At 41.2% G+C, this 19,572-nt stretch overlaps 1 protein-coding gene across 4 annotated transcripts in view; it reads left to right on the top strand.

Moving 5' to 3' along the window:
* Positions 1-19,572, top strand: part of RPRD1B (regulation of nuclear pre-mRNA domain containing 1B) — a 123,094-nt gene that overhangs the window by 58,348 nt on the left and 45,174 nt on the right. For 2 of the 4 annotated variants that reach the window (XM_089673368.1, XM_089673369.1), the window contains exons 3-4: positions 11,071-11,207; positions 18,096-18,149. In XM_089673368.1, the coding sequence (XP_089529494.1) occupies positions 11,071-11,207; positions 18,096-18,149 (191 nt within the window). The remainder of the gene's footprint in view (positions 1-11,070; positions 11,208-18,095; positions 18,150-19,572) is intronic. The other 2 variants (XM_089673370.1, XM_089673371.1) reach the window with 1 other exon arrangement.

The raw sequence follows: 19,572 nt of genomic DNA, 5'->3' as shown, positions 1-19,572 counted from the left end.
CCCCTTCCACTGACACCAATGATGGGATACTATTCCTCCCACTAACACCAATGATGGGGCACTATTCCTCCCACTGACACCAATGATGGGGCACTATTCCTCCCACTGACACCAATGATGGGGCACGATTCCTCCCACTGACACCAATGATGGGGCGCTATTCCTCCCACTGACACCAATGATGGGGCGCTATTCCTCCCACTGACACCAATGATGGGGCACTATTCCTCCCACTGACACCAATGATGGGGCACGATTCCCCCCACTGATACTAATGATGGGGCACTATTCCCGCCACTGATACCAATGAAGGGGCACGATTCCTCCCACTGACACCAATGAAGGGGCACGATTCCTCCCACTGACACCAATGAAGGGGCACGATTCCTCCCACTGACACCAATGAAGGGGCACGATTCCTCCCACTGACACCAATGATGGGGCGCTATTCCTCCCACTGACACCAATGATGGGGCACTATTCCTCCCACTGACACCAATGATGGGGCACTATTCCTCCCACTGACACCAATGATGGGACACTATTCCTCCCACTGATACCAATGATGGGGCACTATTCCTCCCACTGATACCAATGATGGGGCACTATTCCTCCCACTGACACCAATGATGGGGCACTATTCCTCCCACTGACACCAATGATGGGGCACTATTCCTCCCACTGACACCAATGATGGGGCACTATTCCTCCCACTGACACCAATGATGGGGCACTATTCCTCCCACTGACACCAATGATAGGGCACTATTCCTCCCACTGACACCAATGATGGGGCACGATTCTTCCCACTGGTGTGCATTGGAAGAGGGGTAGTCTTATACGGCGAGTATAGCCTAAACACTACATTTTAACAGGAAAAGTAGGGGGTCGTCTTATACGCCGGAAAATACCGTACATGTTTTGAGGGAGAAAAAAATAATTCAATAAAGATTTGCATACACTTTGGGTCCCTTGCACATGAGGATGGGGAGGGGGGAGAAATGGATTCATTTAATTTGCAGGGATTTCCTTGCAATTTCTGTTTTTTTGCTATGGGACAGTCAGTGAAAGTAAATCTCCCCAATGGGACATACCGGTAAAATGGCCAAAAAAAACTGATTGGAGTCATAATCCTCCTGTAATCTATCAAAAATGGAATAAAAAAAAGGAAGATAAAGGGCAGTGGGATGTAATGATATATCATTTACAAATTTCTTTCTAGTCCATACAGAGTAAATAACATACCAAAATAATTAACTACACTTACATCCTTGTTGGTGCATACATCTTCCCCTTGGCTTTTTCCTTGTCCTTGGTCTTCAGGCATCTTGATTGACAGGTAGGGAGTGGTGCAGCACCCACAAATGCGCACAGGCGCTTATTTATTTTGGCACCGAGGTCTTTTAGGACCAGTTCACACATTTATAAGAAACTACACAGAGAATGGCATGAGGGGATGTGCACCTTTCTATTCCAAGGGCACCCTTCTCATCTATGAGTTTTTATACAAAGCATTTTTTTTGAAGGTCCTCCAAACAGCCTTCTGCTGTGTCTTGACAAAGACACATCTGCTATAGAGATAAATGGAAGCACACGTAAAGCCATAAAAGATGAATAAGTGCAGTTTAGTGCAGAAAATGTTACAATATGCATGAAAATGCATCAGAAACACAAACCACACTGCATGGAAAATGCATTTAAATGTGCATATTAAAAATTCATGTAGCGCAGATGGATGTTGTGAATCTTAAAAACCATCTCAAAGGGTGGATTCGCAGGGACGGGAAGGTTGGTATATGACAATAGAACCAGTCCTAATGTTCCAATATGTAGACAAAAGTGCAAGGATTGCAGTACCAGGTAGAATTTATTTAAAGCTTCAGATCCACATGGAATATACAAACATATTCTATCCACACAACTGGAAGAGTGGCAGTACCAGATTTAGTCAGGAGGAGGCTCCATATGCAGTCATCAGGAATTGCACCTCCTCTGTTCTGTACACTGAGATTTACAGCCCATGAGTGTGTTAAAGGGTTAAACTTGTGCAAATGTTATAAAATCAATTTTTAAAAAAAGTGCTTTAGGACAGCTTTGTCCAACTTTGCAGAATAGTAAAAATAGTTACTGCATTTATTATTATTATACAGTATTTATATAGTGCCAAAGGGTATGCTCAGCGCTGTACAGTAGCAAGGGGGACATTTAAAAGTACTCTTCAAAAATGCATAAACAAGGTTACTTGTTCATATATGGAATGTGGACTATTATTTATATATATATATATATATATATATATATATATATATATATATATATATATATATATATATTTTAGAATACTTTACTGTACAACTATACCTATTATAGGTGTCATGTTGAGCTTCTGATGGCGTACAAGTAATAACCAGGGGCGGACTGACCATTTGGAAACTCGGGCACTGCCCGAGGGCCCTGGGTCAGTAGGGGGCCCCATGAGATGCCCCTGGTATCTTTTTCATAGGCTTTTTTGAGTTTGGGCAAGGACACAGGGGCCCCATGATCCCCTATTGCCCGGGGGTCCCATGAGTTGTCAGTCCGCCCCTGGTAACAACTGATTGTATTCTATGCAATTTATGTGAGGAAGATTAGCTGCAATATAGAAAAGGAAAGATGCTTTCTGAAGTGTTAATCATACATCTTACCTTTTTGTGCAAATCTTACATCTCTTTGCAAACCTTTTCCACCCCTTTCCTGCTGTCCTAATACTACTTGTGTGGAGTTTGCATGTTCTCCCTGTGCCTGTGAGGGTTTCCTCTGGGTACTTTGGTTTCCTCCCACACTCCAAAGACATGCTGGTAGGTTAATTGGATCCTGTGTAAATTGTCCCTACTATGTGTATGTATGAATGTAAGTTAGGGACCTTAGATTGTACACCCCTTGAGGGTTAGGGACTGATGTGAATGTACAATATATATATATAAAGTGCTGAGTAAGTTATGGCGCTATATAAGTATTTGAAATAAATAGATAATACTTCTCTCAGACTCCCCTGTAGATGCCTCTACTGTAAATGCCTCCACCTAAGGTGTGCTTTCTGTCTAACACTATTGTTCAGTCAGTGCTAGCCAATCCGTGGCTCTGTTTGGACACAGATGGCTGTGTTTGGGTGTAAGCAGCCAGAGGGAGCAGTGAAGAACCTGTCAGGTTTTTATTACATAGTTAGTCTGGCTGAAAAAAAGACAAAAGTCCATCCAGTTCAACTATTAACCCCTTCACGCCGGCGCCTCCCGGCCCTTTAAGGGTTCCAGAAGCCGAGAGGCAGGGCGGGGTTTAGGGTCATGTGACCGCTGTGACTCACCGTCACGGCGGTCACATGATCGGGAAAGGTCCCGATCGAAAGAGGAGATCGGGACATTTCCGTGAGTACCGGACATGTGTGCAGGGAGCACGCAGGGTGTGCGCTCTTGTCACATATGTCCTTTTTTAATAGAACGCAAATGTGCGGCCGCTCGACGTCTAAGCCCACATGCCGGGAGGCCGCACATTTGTGTGCGGCCGGCGTGAAGAGGTTAAAACAAAAAAAAAGACATAAGCCTATAGATTCACCTTCTCTATTTGTGCTGTTTGCCATAATCATTGAAAGTACAAGAAATACCAAATTTTGGGTTGTCCCCAGAAAAGTAATAGAGGGGAAATCTTCCAATGGGGACACTAGTTCTGGTGACTTGGGGGTCTCAAAGAAATTTCCTTAATTTTCAGGGATTTCTATTCACTTCCTGTTTGGCTATAGGACAGGAAGTGAAGGGAAATCTCTCCAAGGGGACAAAGATGGCAAAAATAAACCTTACAGGGGTTATATCCTTATGCTATCCAAAGTGGGGAAAACAATTTTTTTCCTGTAGTTCTAATTTTACTAAAGGCAAAACTATTTTTTTTTTTTTTCTTCATTTTGGATAGAGTGCCGAGGAATTAGAACTCTTGGCAGTTTTTATTGCTATCTGTGTCCCTGTTAAGAAGATTCATCCTCTTCATTTGTCATGTTTACCATTATTATTGAAAGTAAAAGTAAAAGAAAAACAATTTTGGGTTGTCCCCAGAAAAGTGATAGATGCAAACTTTTCCAATGGGGACACTAGTTCTGGTGACCTGGGGGTTCCCAGCGAATTCCCTTAATATGCAGGGATTTCCTCTCACTTCCTGTTTCGGCTATGGGACTGGAAGTGAAGGGAAATCTACCCAATAGGACACAGATGGCGAAAATAAATCTGACGGGTTATAACCCTTCCGTACTTTATTTAAAATGAAAAAGAAAGTTTTGCCTATAGTTCTGCTTTAAGCCTCGGTTCACATATATTTGAATTCGATTTGAAAATGAGTCCTGTGCGATTTTAACACTTTTAACGATTGGCATTGAAATAACACCTAAACGCTGAACCCAGGATAAAGCTTTTAAATCGCACTGCAAACTGCCCCGCACATATGTGAACCCAGTCTTATGCGATATTCTGGGCATGATCCTACTCCCACCTTTTTGCTCCTCACACCTAACGAACTATTGTGTTACTTCCAAAAAAAAAAAAAACCTAAGCTACAAGCCTCTTTTTATTAAAGCCATGGTTAACTGATGCATTGAGACCTAAGCCTTCTGTCTTCACTGCAAATGAGAGGCCTTCTTTGGGTGCCCGTGTTGCTGCCTGAGTGACGTGGAGATTTTTTTATCAGCTGTCCAGCAGTGGGGTCCTTTTACAGGCTCCATAACTTCACAATGTGAAGATGTTACATTGACGTGACCGTTCGCTAAGCATGTAGACTGCCGCATTGGATCACTGGTTGTCATTTATGGAGCACTAGTTAGGGACAAGGATGGTGAAATTAGGGAAGTGTAAACAAAAACAAAAAATTCTAAGTTTTTTTGTTTTGTTTTTTGCCAAATGGATAGGAAGGGGAGTGCTGTGCTCGGTGATATACTTTAAAGTAAAACTGTGACCAGGCTATGGACATTCGAGCATTTACGTTTACTTAACCAGCATAACTTAACTTTAAAACAAGTCTTTACTGCCCACTGTATCTGTAGGCACTGCGGAACAATTCATCTGTAAATATCATGGCAGAAACACTGAAGCCCTCCAATGTGCTTTCTCAGCAGCTCTGAGTTTACATTAGAGATTAGAAGGCTGTGCGGCTTCTACGTTACTACTGGGAGGGGGGGAAGGGGGTGCTGAGTGATAAACTCCTTGCATCAGCTGTGAATTTGAGATTTATTTACTTCATTGCCTGCAGTTGCAATGATCAGTGAGGTCTTGTTTTAAAACCAAGTGCATTTTCCCTTTTTCCCCATTATCACCTCATCAAACCTAACCCATCACGTCAATCCTGCAGGTCTTCACTGTCCTGACCACCTCTGTGCAGTAGGACCTCACAGAAATCTATAGGGGTCGTGTCCTGAGGCCTCTGTAGCTGCGCAAATCATCAGAATTTCTACCCCCGTTCCCCTCCCCACTGGCTACTGCCATACTGATTCCGACTTCATTACCTTTGAGGTAAAGTGGAAAAAAACTCTATGTATTTTCTTAAAAATGTTCCTTCTCCCATCCTGCCTACCCAGTATAAAAAAAGATCTGTGTACTTATCTATTTTTAATTCAGTCTCTGGTCCAGTCCTGTGATCTCACAGCTCAAGCTCCCCTGTGTAAAGGAGCGCTCAACGGCTGTGAATTCCATGAGCCTTGATATCACCCATATATTCCCATGGCCCAGCTGTTGTTGGCACTCCCTCCTCTCCCCTGCAGCAGTTGCTCACTGACACAGGGGAGTCAGAGCTGTAGGATCATATGACTAGACCAGAGAGGATTAAAAGTAAGTACACAGTTTTTATATTCAGTAGGAGGAGGAACTATTTTTTTCAAATAGTTCTAGTTAGGCTTTTCTTCCACTTTAAGCTACTGAGGAGAGTCCAGACTTTGCTGCTTACATTGCTGCTTTGGATCATCAACTCAGAATATATTGCTTTTAGAGTATAAGCATGATAACCAGAAGTTTAGCATTTTCTGAATTGTTGGCAAATACATCCTCCGTATTTCTCCCACGACAGGTTTCCTTGAAATAGTGGATCTTTTGAACTTTGTTGCTTGCCATCATTTTGAGCACATTGCCACTATTTCTTCCCTTACTAAGAAATAAGACTCATTATACATTATGATGCAGCAATCACACACTTAGAATGGGCAGGAAGTAGAAGATAAAATATTGCCAGCAGCTTTTGGCAGTTAAGCAACATTCACATAAATCATAAGATGGAGGTTTCACAAAATGCAGGCTTATATTCAAGGCCATATATCAGCTCAGCGGGAGCTTTCATCTAGGATTTTAGTAAAGAAACAAGAAATAATTTAACTCCCTAGATTCCGCCTTTTAGGGCCCTTTACACTGCCATCACACACATGCTTTTCCTTTTACTCCACAGTATACTTTTTATCACAAGTCTTATTTTCTCAGAACTTTGATCATTATTCTCAGACTTTTATTTCCAGCATTGTACTCCCTTTTACTTTGTGTCCTCACACTCTCTTAGCGCTCCATAATATATCTACAATACACTACTACTATTCATATCATCAAGACGTGTGTGTGTGTACTTTAGCTAGTGGCTGGACAAATCTCAAGACCAGTTAACCAATGCAGCTCGACGGTTACAAATGGTATCTATATTATCAGTGGAAGCACGGTCCCTTGCTTCTTAAAATTTGTGTGCCAGAAACTTATTACAGCAAGTCCCCTACATATGAACGAGTTCCCAAGAGCACATCTGTAAGTCCAACTAAGTTAACCTAGGTACCCAACCAACACAATTCGCCAAATAAATTGCTGTAATAGGTTTATAACACATTTCAGACTAGTAATACATGGAAAAACAAGTTGAAGTAAAGATACAGTAAAGTACACAGAAGCACAACCATTTTTTGAAGATGTGCTCATACGAATGTACACCAGAAATGTGAACTAATTCACATATTTGGATATGCAGACACATTTTCGTATCTTTTGAAGGTTCGCATGTGGGGAACTAACTGTACTCATGTTTGTGTGGAGTTTGAGAAGTTTGATTAGGGCCAGTATTTAAGTCCTATGGGTTCTAGATCCTCATGGCTAGCATAAAGTTCAACTCTACAGGAGAGAGATCTATGCTTTGGGTGGCACAGGGTACAAATCATTTCGCCATGAGGTCTCCCTGATTGTCCTTAATTCACTATACAAATGATGGGGTTGGGCTTAGGTGGATTCTCACAATAGGCTACCTACAAGTACGATCCATGTTTTGAAGGACCGTGGTACAGATATGTTTGCTTTTACTTAGTGAACATGCATGCTGATGTCTGTGGTGAGGGAATGGAACATCCCAGCCACTGTCTTGGGGCGGGGAAAAAAAAAGTATTCAGAAAAATCCAACTTGGCTGATAATCTTCTCAGGAAAATCGTACGTGTGACGTCCGCCATGGTCTGATAGGACCTACCAATATAAAACATTCCCTGATCAGTCTAAAAACAGCTTGATTAGGCCAACAATATCTGTCTTTTGGCACATTTTGGTCTTGCCAGGGAGATCTCTTGCTGCCAGCGTGAACTTTCAGAAAAGCTGAATTTCACCAGCCAAGGTGGTTCTTCAGGCTTACACAGGTTCTCCAGTACTCAACCATATTGGTTTGCAAAAGAAACCTAGAGAGCTGTCTCTAACATTCACTTAGTATGCTGAGCTTTCCCACATATTCATGCACACACCTGTTTTACCAGAAAGAAAAAGTAGATTTTGGTTGCAAACTAGCATGTCTGAGTGCTTTGAAAGCTTTTAATACTCTGTGTAGTTAATAAGCCCTCCATTTGTTTGTCTGTTAAAGGAGCTTGACCTTGGTCTTCGTGATCAGCCATAGGCAGTATGAACAATCGGTATATGTCTTACCAAGTAGCACTGCAGGGAGACATTAGCCATTCTCTGAAATCAGAGTCCTATCCTGATTGGCTGGACTGGCCAAAGAGTATTACTGGTGTATTTGCTTAGCACTTCTTCCCTATCTGTCCTGCCCACATAAATATTTTCTAACAAGCTTAACATCTGTATGTGCAATACACAACAGCTGGAATTCATTATCACCTCTAGAAGCACTCTAGATGTCCCAGTCTGCCCCTGGTCAGGCCATGAATTGTGTATGGTCTACCCCTACTTAACTGTCTATGACTTTGTCAACCTTTCACTTTTATCTGCCCATTTTCTTTTTTTAATTCTCTATTAAATCTCTAGATGAGTTGTACAGGGAGCTGCATGAATGGCAGCTAGCAAAGTTTGTGCAAAAAAAAAAATGTCAAGAATAGGAAAGGAAGAAAATAACTTTAGGGGATAGGAGAATAGGAAAACTGCACAGTTGGGGGGAGAGATCAGAGGGTTGGTCTATCTGGAGTTGGGTGCATGGGTCAGGAAGTAGGGTTCTCGAGTGTTAGAAGGCCCATATTTGGGGCCTAAGGGGGAGGTGTATGTGGCCCAGTATGTCTCGTGGTAACCATTTTATTTGGCAGTTTCTCAAAAACCATAGTTTGCGGTCTATCTGGAGTTGGGTGCCTGGGTCAGGAAGTAGGGTTCTCGAGTGTTAGAAGGCCCATATTTGGGGCCTAAGGGGAGGTGTATGTGGCCCAGTGTGTCTCGTGGTGACCATTTTATTTGGCAGTTTCTCAAAAACCATTGTTTGTGTCAATCTGGCTTTAATCTCCATTATTCTGAAGGTTGAAGTCTTCCAGGCCTTGGCTATCACTTGCTTGGTGGCTGTGAATAAATAAAAAAAACTCTAAAGGTAGATTCGTCAACACCATTAGGCTTGCAAGTTAGCAAAGATTTGTATGGACTTATGTGAAGTCTTTGGCCATATAACCCATAGCAAATTTGTGGGGGAGAGGGGGGTTGTCATTATTGGGGATGAAGCTGACAAGCCAAATGGATATGTAGTACCAGCATTTTAGCACCTTGTAATTGTTTTTCACTGCCAAGGCGTTGTGCAAGCAGGCTTTTGTAGATGGCCAGATCTGTGCCCATTTTTCTTCTGCCAGTGAGGAGCCAGAGTCAGATTCACATTTGGTTAGGTATGTAGGTGGAGATGCAAAGTATCTAGTCTTTTTCTAATGACTCTGTTAACAGGACTGTAATGAACTCAGAATAAAAGTCTGTATATTGTACTTTTTCAATTCTGATTATCTAGTATTAATATATATAAATATTTTCTATGAAGGTCCAGAGAATCTTCTGTCTTTGGTAACTAAAACCCTGCCATTTGTGGCCATAAATTCTTCTTACATCATACCAAAAAATACTCATGCAAGATTTATCTGTGTATGGTTAACAAACTATAATATCAGTCAATCACAGAAAGCTGCCACTGGTGTCTTTAGTGATTGGAAAGTTGCATGTTTTCCCCCCCCAATATACTGTATATTTTTACTGATTAGGCAGAACTAGAGATCCTACAACACTTTGGATAAATGTTTCAAAGGCAGTAGTGTTGAAAACACCATCTTGCATAAAATAGTTGATGTCAGGTAAGAAGATATTAGTATATAAAAAAGTGCAGCGCTAATACAAAATTAGATGAAAGTATATATACATGTACAAACTCATGCAGTATAAGGTGTCTTTGTGCATACAGATATACGCCACTATACTGTGGCTAATAGGACGTGAGGAAGGATTGTTACATCCAAAGGTGAGTTCAGCGTGAGGATGTGAACAAAGTCTCAAACAATCTATAGCTCTCCAGACGACACCGACTGTGTGCACGGTGAAACAATGGGGGTACAAATTGCGCACTCACCAGATGCGCAACCTTTGTGCGCTTTTCTATAACATAAGGACCTCCAATCATTCAACTAGGGTCTGGTCAGATCTGGTCAGGTCCCCTTCTCTCTCCAAAACCTTGCGATCAGCCTTCTCCTTAAATGATCACCACTCTCCGAATAAACTTGGCTCCCGCAGGAGCTCAGAAAAAAGCAAAGGAGGCCAATAGTGTAGTATGTCTATGGGTACATTTATTCCCACATACAGACAAAGGTATGGAGTAAGTAGAATAAAGATACTGACCCAGTATATAGTTGCCGCCGGGACCCCTCTTTATTCTACTTACTCCATACCTTTGTCTGTATGTGGGAATAAATGTACCCATAGACATACTACACTATTGGCCTCCTTTGCTTTTTTCTGAGCTCCTGCGGGAGCCAGGTTTATTCGGAGAGTGGTGATCATTTAAGGAGAAGGCTGATCGCAAGGTTTTGGAGAAAGAAGGGGACCTGACCAGATCTGACCAGACCCTAGTTGAATGATTGGAGGTCCTTATGTTATAGAAAAGCGCACAAAGGTTGCGCATCTGGTGAGTGCGCAATTTGTACCCCCATTGTTTCACCGTGCACACAGTCGGTGTCGTCTGGAGAGCTATAGATTGTTTGAGACTTTGTTCACATCCTCACGCTGAACTCACCTTTGGATGTAACAATCCTTCCTCACGTCCTATTAGCCACAGTATAGTGGCGTATATCTGTATGCACAAAGACACCTTATACTGCATGAGTTTGTACATGTATATATACTTTCATCTAATTTTGTATTAGCGCTGCACTTTTTTATATACTATTGTCTGTTGGAAGGTCTTATATGGTGCCTTTGGTGTACAGCTGCTGCTATTTTGGAAGGCGCTCGCTTATTTATATGTTTTTAGGTAAGAAGATATTAATTCAGGGCTCTGTTCATTGCCCTAGTATTTGGGATTCGGCATGCATGGCCACTTTAATGCTATTTGCTTGTCACCCCATTATAACCACTTTATTTTCCGTTACTTGTCCATCTAAAGATCAAAAATACTTAGCAGTTTGGGGGCGTGACTTGGGGAAAATGTGAAATCATTATGGGGGAAACGTGGTATTAAAACTAATGATCAAAATTTGTTACAAAACGCACAGCATAATCTAAATCTATGTCCTTAAATCTTTCTTTATTCTCTTTACGTTTTTGCTGCCATTTGAATTAATGAACCCTCACTTGGTTTTTCTCTCTGTTGTTTAGTGAAGCAGATGATGGTTGCCGGAAACCATTGGAGAGATTGCTACACATCTGGCAAGAGCGTAGTGTCTACTCCTCCGACTTCGTCCAGCAGCTCAGACTGGGAATGGATGAGGATGACAGCCCCAGGGAGCCTCCAGGTACTCCACCCCCGAGGAACCCTGTGTGACAGTTGTCTTGCTCATTTTACTTGAGATATGGATGTGAGCGGCACTTCTTGAGGAGCACTTCTTACTAATCCCTCCACATTCATAGGTGCCCGCTCCACATTCATATAATTCATATATACATTTTTACTGTTACACGTTTTTGCGTTGTTTTAATTGTGTGTGTAAATAGAGATTGAAGGTTGCAAATTCATGAAGTAGGTAAAACTGTGTCATTTAGGCCCTATTGAGTTCACAATTTGGAATTGCAGGCAGAATTCCTGCCCACGATTTCAAATCATGTGGCAATCACTGCAAAATGTGCAACACACAATGCGATTCTGCTGTGATTGTCGCATCGCAATCGCGGGAAAAACCACGCCTTTAAAAATCACGTGAAGCACGTCACTCGAAAAGGAGAAAGGGGCTGGCCCTATGCAACACAAACGCTTTTTGAAAATTGTGTAGCATAAATGGGGCCTAAGTTAGATGTTATGAAGTCGTTTGTGTTGATGGAAAATGATTGATTGATAAGGGTGAGTTTTAATTACACCTATGTAGTTATTGCTGTTCAAACTCATGTTAGGAACAGATGAAGAGATATGAGAAGTGAATAGGTAAATCTGAGTGTTTTTGTGAAAGTGGTGAAAAGTTAGTTATGAAAATGTGTGTATTTTGTGTGTAGACCTGCAAAACCATTGAGTGCCAGCCATGATATATCATTTCAATGGCTATGAAGGTTAAAGCTGTATTAAACCAAAAACAAACATTTTACAGTTGCAGCCTAGCAGTTCTTAGATGTAGTGATTGCAACCTTTTCATTTTTTTAATTCCCTTTTATTTTCCCTTGATCCTGCCAGCAAGTCTGTTTATTTTTCATCTTCCTTTAACAGAACAAGGGTTGTCCAATCAAAGTAGCTGGTTCACCATGTGAAAATAAAGGAAATGCATCCTAAAAAACAAAAAAATGATTGCAGCCACATTCATGGACTAGTAAGCTGCAATATATAAATTTTTTTTTTTGTTTTTAGGTTCAATGCCACTTTAACATAAATGTTTTATTTTACAATTATTTCACATTGCTGCAGCTCAAGGATAGTACCATTGGTCAAAATGACAAATAATGATCCTTTTGAAAAGCTACCTTCAAAAAGTCTTCATGCACACTGGATGTTTTTACAGCTGCTGTTTTTGGCTTTTGTCGTTTTTTTCAACAGCTATTAAACCCCACAGCATGTTATCCTATGTATCCATATCCTATGATTACACATAGACTGTAATCAACGTTTTTTGGCTGGAAAAAAACCCAGGACTAGTGGTTTTTTTAGAGGAGTTTTGTAGCTGTAAAAACAGCTCTAACACTGAAAAACGCAACAAAACACGGTAAAACTCCACAAACTACCTTTTTCTGACCTTTTGTTGACCAAAAAAATTTATTTATTTTTTTTGGTTAAAAAAACGCTAAAAAACGCAAACGCTGGAAAATGCAGCTAAACGCTAATGCAAAAACGCTAAAAAAGCTGAAAAACTTACACAGCATTATCAAAATGTCCAGTGTGCATGAGGACTTACAGTTGACCAGTGAAATATATATATATATATTTTTTTGTGCTTTTTTTTTTTTTTTTCATAATGGGTCTGTGACATTTCTATTTATTGTATGTGGGGTTCTGGTGTAGAAAGTCATGACGACAACTATGCTGAATGCTATTATTTAATCTTGCATTAATAGTGATACATTTGAATTCATTGATTGTGGGCTCAGTAAAGCTTAGCAAAGGCCCTATAGATTGTCTAGGTTTAGTGTGTCGGATTGTCGGACGGACTCCCCAGGAATGCATTCTGATTTTTATTATGACTTCTGCAACACCTTTTTGCACTTTTTAACTATGTACAATAAAGACATATCTTCTTTCAAAGCCCTGGTGCCCTATCATCAGTACAGATTTACAGCATTGTACAGTTCTCAGACTCTCAAGTTTCAGTAGTGGGAATGAAAATATTGCTTTGTAAGAGGACTATAATGATAGTGACCCCAAGAAGTCTCATGAAAAAGGTCCCCAGTCATTGTCTCCTGTAACAGTATATAGTCTCCAACCACAACCATAGCATATCTATAGTCTCTGATCATCTAATGTAGTAAGTCTGTAGTCTCTTAGGCCTCGTTCACATGGGGCGTATAAATGCAAACCTCATGTGAGGGCCATGTTTACCCCCATAGGGATGCACAGGTGTTCTGTGCATCCCAACTCTACAAATATATTGGTCATTTAAACCATTTAGAGTATTTTCTGCCTATACCTATACAGGTGGAAACGTGGGCTGCTTACACCAGATTGTTTGGCTTCTGTAGGTATTAGTTATGGTATTAGGGTGATGGGCAGTAGCATTTTAACTACTTGCCAACCGCAGATAGCCGAATGACGGCTACACTGTGTCCGGCCAGTTCTGGGAGGGCGTCATATGACGTCCTCCCAGAACGCGCTCTCCTGCGTGCTCCTGGGGGCGCGCACCCAGCGATCTCCTGCTGTCACAGGGAAGGGAGCATTGGGCAGCATTAGGAACATGTAACATGCTCCCAAAGGTGAACTTATCGTTTGATTCACTACAAGAATCCTGTATTTCACCAAGTTTACTTTGTATTATACCATTTTACTGAATGTGCAATGCAAGAAAAGTCCCCCATAAGCATTACAACAAAGTATTGGTTCATTTTGCTAATTCCTTTAATATGGAGCAAAAGAGAACCTGCCCACTGTCACAGGTTATTAAATAAGTTCCTCTAAATAATTATTGTCCTTTGTTTTCTCACCATCGTCTTTTAAAAAGTCATCCTCTTGAGAAGGCCAGCTATTAAATAGCATTGTGTTTTAGTACATTGTATGTGACGTGAAGTATTCTAGATATTCCTTTGTGTATTTAATATGTAATCCTAGCATTGTGTGTTTACGACTCTCTTTATGACTTGCTGATCCCAAATACATGAATTAAATAACTGGCTGGATAGGAGGTCGGATAGGCTCCAAGCATAGTAGCCTCCAGGGAGCTGGAAGGAAATATTACACATCTGATCCTTCTTTTGTGCTTTTTTGATGCAGCTTAAGGATATCTAACACAAATACTAGTGCTATTTGCACTTAGCCAATTGCTTGATATTTTGTTTGGAAACAGAACCAGACCTGGGCTCATTTCAGAATTTGGTAGTATACAATCAAGTGTGTTTTTTTTTCCAGCTTCCAGCATTTGACCAGATTTTCTAAAAAATATCCAAAACCAGCAATTGCCATTGTGGTAACCTTTGGTTTTAGAAGGCTTAACTTGGTTCTAAAGCCTAAACATGTTTTTTTTACTGTAATGTATTCCTTGCATTAAGGTAAAAAAAAGTTTAGGTAACAGTATGCCCCCCCCCCCCTCTACTTTCCTAAGCCCTTATTCGATCGGAAACTGTTGGCTCTCACTCAGTCAGAGCCAGTAACGAGGGGACAGGGCAGAGTCCTGTTGTCTGTGTCAAAGAAAGCTGCAGCGGGGCTCAGGAGCGAGCCCGCATGATTGCCCCTATGGCATGCTGCTTCCCATTAAGGGCACTTGGAGGAGGGGAGAAGCCAGGAGCACCAGCAGGGCTCCCAAGTAGAGGAGGTTCAAGGCCTTCAGGACGTTTCTGTTGCACAGAGCAGGTAAGTATAGACATGGTTTTTTTTGTTTTGTTTTTTTTTCTTTACAGCCAATTTTATTTGTGGACAAATGTAGGCACTTATCCAACCAAATTCTGAAAATCTATAATAATGATACCAGACAAGTGGTGGGGGAGAATATCTGTATCTTTCTTTATTCATTATAAAAACACGTTTTCTTTTCTCTGCTTATTTTTTCATTGAAATTTTCATATTGTGAATTATCCCTAAAAACTTTCAGAAACCTTATCCCATGATCCTCACATATGGCATCTCAGGGTTAAAGTGGTTGCAAACCCTTACATATACCCAGTGAAGTGACTGACCTAAGGTGATACACAGAGATGAAACAAATCCTACATAAGTTGTGCCTGTTTATCTGTAGCTTTCTCTACATCCGTTCAAAGGGCTGAATTTATTAAGCTTGTAGAACTGTCAAAAAAGGGGGGTGGGGACCCAAAGTTACATCTCTGAGGGGAGCTATGAGAGCTGATTGGAGAAAAGGGACACCCCCCCCCTTCCTCCACAAGTTCACAGGAACAGAGGCTGTCAGTCTCCTGGAGGTCCCTCCCCGTTACCATTTTTCTCTTGGTGTCAGGAAAACTTGTCAAAAGTGATTTATGCTGATAGCAGAGGAATGAAGCAGCTGACAATTAAAAGCACTAATGTAATTTCTGAGACAAGTACACACTATAGAGGGATATGCTTTGTTCATATTTTATGTCTGAGGTTTACAACCACTCTAAAGTAGATCTTAACCAGTCAATAAAATCCTGTATATGTTTAGATCAGGGGCGGACTGACCATTTGGAAACTTGGGCACTGCCCGAGGGCCCAGGGTCAGTAGGGGGCCCCATGAGATGCCCCTGGTACCTTTTTTCATAGGCTTTTTTGAGTTTGGGCAAGGACACAGGGGCCCCACGATCCCCTATTGCCCAGGGGCCCCATAAGTTGTCAGTCTGCCCCTGGTTTAGATATTAGGATGTTAATCTAATTTTAATTTGTTTTCAGTCTCTCACATTTTTTTTTTTTTCAAAAGGTTTAATAAACTGAGGGCAGAGCAATTGTACATTGTTCAACATCCAAAGCCGTCCATAGATGTTTCGAATCTTGGCCTGTTCAGCGGGAACCACCCGAGATTCGAACTTGGATACAACCAGCCTGCTGGATTTTACATGCGATTATCACTAGCAGCTGTTATAGCCGCTAGCAGCAATCACTGTCTTCCCTCATCCGGGGACGGCTTCTCCGCTGGGAGAACATAATGGCTTGGTGGGAGGGATTCCCCTGTCAACACTTACTGTTTTTGCAGGAAAGAAATTTGCACCATCTATGGCCCGCCTTAAGCACGGAATATTATGTATATATAATGCTAGGAAACACTGTCAGAGACTGCCATCATATTAGAAAACAATGGTCAGAGACTAAGGACAAGATACAGGTTTGGTGGCACATGCTGCAGAAGTATATTATATGAGGTTCGTCAAAATCATTGCTGTTACCACTTCAAATTGATTTTTAAAGTATAATATAGCTGGTGTTTAGGTGCATGACTAGAATGCCAACACAATCATCTCTCCAAAAATGCTGGATTTGAGGAAGCAATGCCTAATTCTCATTAAGCAAATTTTCATATTGGCTTTTGAATGATCGAAAGCAACTTTTAAAATTGTTAATGATTACACAAGATCTTAGCTATTGGGTTTAGATCTTTAAAGTGGAACTTTAGTCAGAAACTGGTAGACCACCTCATGCTGGCCCCTTTTGCAGGTATAGCTATGTAAGATATTAAAAATAAGTGCCTATACTGTTTAAAATCCAATAATGCACTGTGTTATCTTACTCTTATCTTACTCTGCACATGTTCAGTTGCTCTCTGTTTTTCTGCACTGTGCCACAAATGTAGAGGCCGATATGCTAACCGCTTAAAGATTTACTGCTGCTCAGGGGCTTTGGGCTTCAGCAGAATGGCAGCCTCCAGCAAGAAACAAGAACAATGCTGGAGGCTATTTACAGCACACACTCATTTTCGTAGTATAATTATTAGTGCGTAATGTTTGTTCCTTGCTAAAGAATATTATTTTTTTAATCAACTTTTTATGGGTAACGTTCTACTTTAAGTGTAGACCTCTGATATCCTTATGCATTAATGGAGTGATAGTGTAGCAACACAGAAATTCCTCACAGCTTTACTTCTGAAACCTTTGAAAATGTAGTTATGTGGAATATTCTCTGCTTACTAATTTAAGCATCTCTTCTACCCCACTGCATGCCAGGGAATAACAGGTGTTTGGACAAGTGACTTGTCTGTAGCAGCCATGTGCAACCACCAGATCCTGGCTAGAGGAAGATCAGAGCACTGGAAATACTAAGGTGACAGGGATCACAGTCTTCACTGATGAGCTGTAAACTCGATTTGTCTGAATTAATCTCTGCATATTTCTGTAGCGCCCTAAACAATTAATTCTTGTTGAGGTTGGCACAAGTGTTCTGTATTTCTGGGATGCACTGGCGTGCCAACTTTACAAATGTTTCTAATCTTTTTAGGTCTAGTCATTTTGCATTTATTTAACAACTTGCAAACCGTGATATAGTTGAATGATGGCTACAGGACGGTTATCCAGTTCTGGGAGGGTTTCATATGACGTTCTCCCAGAACGCGCCCTCCCGTGTGCACCCAGCAATCTCCGTGATCTCTGTGTCCTATGGATACAGCTGATCACATGATGAGGTAAAAGGCCAATCACAGCAGCCTTTTACCACATGATCAGCTGTGTCCAATGACACAGCAGATCACGGAGTAAAATACAGTTGCTGGTTATTGGCAGCATTTTCCTTACGCTGGCACAGCGTGAGGAAAGTACTACCGATAACCGGCAGCTGTCACAGAGCAGATCAGCACTGATGATCAGTTTCCTGCAGTGCCACCCATCAGTGCCACTCATCATTGCCCAGTCAGTGCTGTCAGTCTCACCCATCAGTGCCCATCAATGCCGCCTATCAGTGACCATCATTGCTTTGTATCCATGCAGCATCATCAGTGCAGCCTATCCTTGCCACCTTATCAGTGCCCATCAGTGCTGCCTGTCAGTGCAGCCTCATCAACACATATCAGTGAAGCAGAAAAATTACCTGTTTGCAAAATTTTGTAATAGAAACAAAGAAAAATATATTTTTTTTCACTTTTTTTTGCTTTTTTTTTTTTTCATAGAGCGAAAAATAAAACGACCAGTGGCGATTAAATACCACCAAAAGAAAGCTCTATGTGAGTGAAAAAAATGATAAAAATTTAATATGGGTATTCTTAGATTGTAAGCTCCCTCCTAACCCTCTTGTATTGAACTGTATTGTTGCTGTATTGTCTCCCGTTATATTGTAAAGCGCTGAGCAAACTGTTGGCGCTATATAAATCCTGTATAATAATAATAATATGGGTGGTGTTGCATGACCGCACAATTGTCATTCAAAGTGCGACAGCGCTGAAAGCTGAAAATTGGCCTGGGCAAGAAAGGGGGTATCAGTGCCCAGTAGGCAAGTGTTTAAAGGGTCATTCTACCCATCGTTCAAGTTCAGTTTTGTTTGATAGTTTCTCTTCTCTTGGGAACTCTTCATTTTCTGCAGACCTATTTTCAGAAGGGCAAAACAAGCGGACACTAGCCCCCCCTCCCCAAACACACACTCACTCCAAATCCGCTGTATTTTTTTTTTCTTCTTCAAAACATAGACAAATCGGTATATGTGAACCCATGTTGTTTGATGACATCCCTCCTTGTTAATAACAGAGAGAAATTGGTAGAGTGACGCTGATTGTCAATCAGCTTGGGGACTGGCAGTGCTAGAAGGAGAAGTAGTATACTACAAATATGTGTGTGTGTGGTGTACATAATAATAATAGTAATATAAAAACGAGTGGCAGCAACAAGACCGGTAGGTGGCTGGCCTGAATCGGTTTTTACTCTTGGAATCATGAAAGGTCATGTGACAACGGCAGACTTATGGGAGTTTAAAAGAAGTTTTTTGATGTTTTGTTTTTAAAATTGTGACCAAGTGGGATTGGGGTGGGAGGGAAAGCTTGAGGGTTTAAAATTTCTTCGAGGATGGACCCAGTCATGCAACTAACAATTTCAGGAACAGATCAGCAAAGGCTGCCACCTGTTGCTCTCAGTACATGTTTCCTTTAAAGGACCAGTAAACCGGAAAAAAAAAAAAAATCTCTGTCTATAATGCTACTTGTGACATGTTTAGAAAAAGATGTTTGACTTTTGTTGTGTACAGTAGACTGTTGTCCTGATGGACAGTGTAGCCCTGGAATAACAGTGACATACTGCATTTCAGAGGAAAACATGCTTGAGGTGATTGAAGCCGTATTAGTGCATTTGCGACAGAAAGAATTGAGTACTGTCCGTGATACTTTTTTTATTTGCACTAACATACAATTTTGAGGACAAGCTTTCGGGGTATGTCCCCTTCTTCAAGGTCCAAGCAGTACTCAGTAGCTCGAGGATGAGCTGATCGAGAAAGAACAGTTTCTCTTTCTCGATCAGCCTTTTCCCGCCCAGTACACACCCCCGCCCCCTAGTAAAACACTCCCCTCACTCCTATAACCCTTCCCTGCAAAATAAAGTTAACCCCTTCCTCCCCATTGCCATTAGTACAGTGTCAGTTTTTTTTTTTTTGCACTGATCACT

This window comes from Staurois parvus, unplaced genomic scaffold (genome assembly GCF_062004578.1).
Source record: "Staurois parvus isolate SC_StPar_1 unplaced genomic scaffold, SC_StPar_1.0 ptg000137l, whole genome shotgun sequence".
Taxonomy (NCBI): domain Eukaryota; kingdom Metazoa; phylum Chordata; class Amphibia; order Anura; family Ranidae; genus Staurois; species Staurois parvus.
This window is presented reverse-complemented; position numbering and strand designations above follow the sequence as displayed.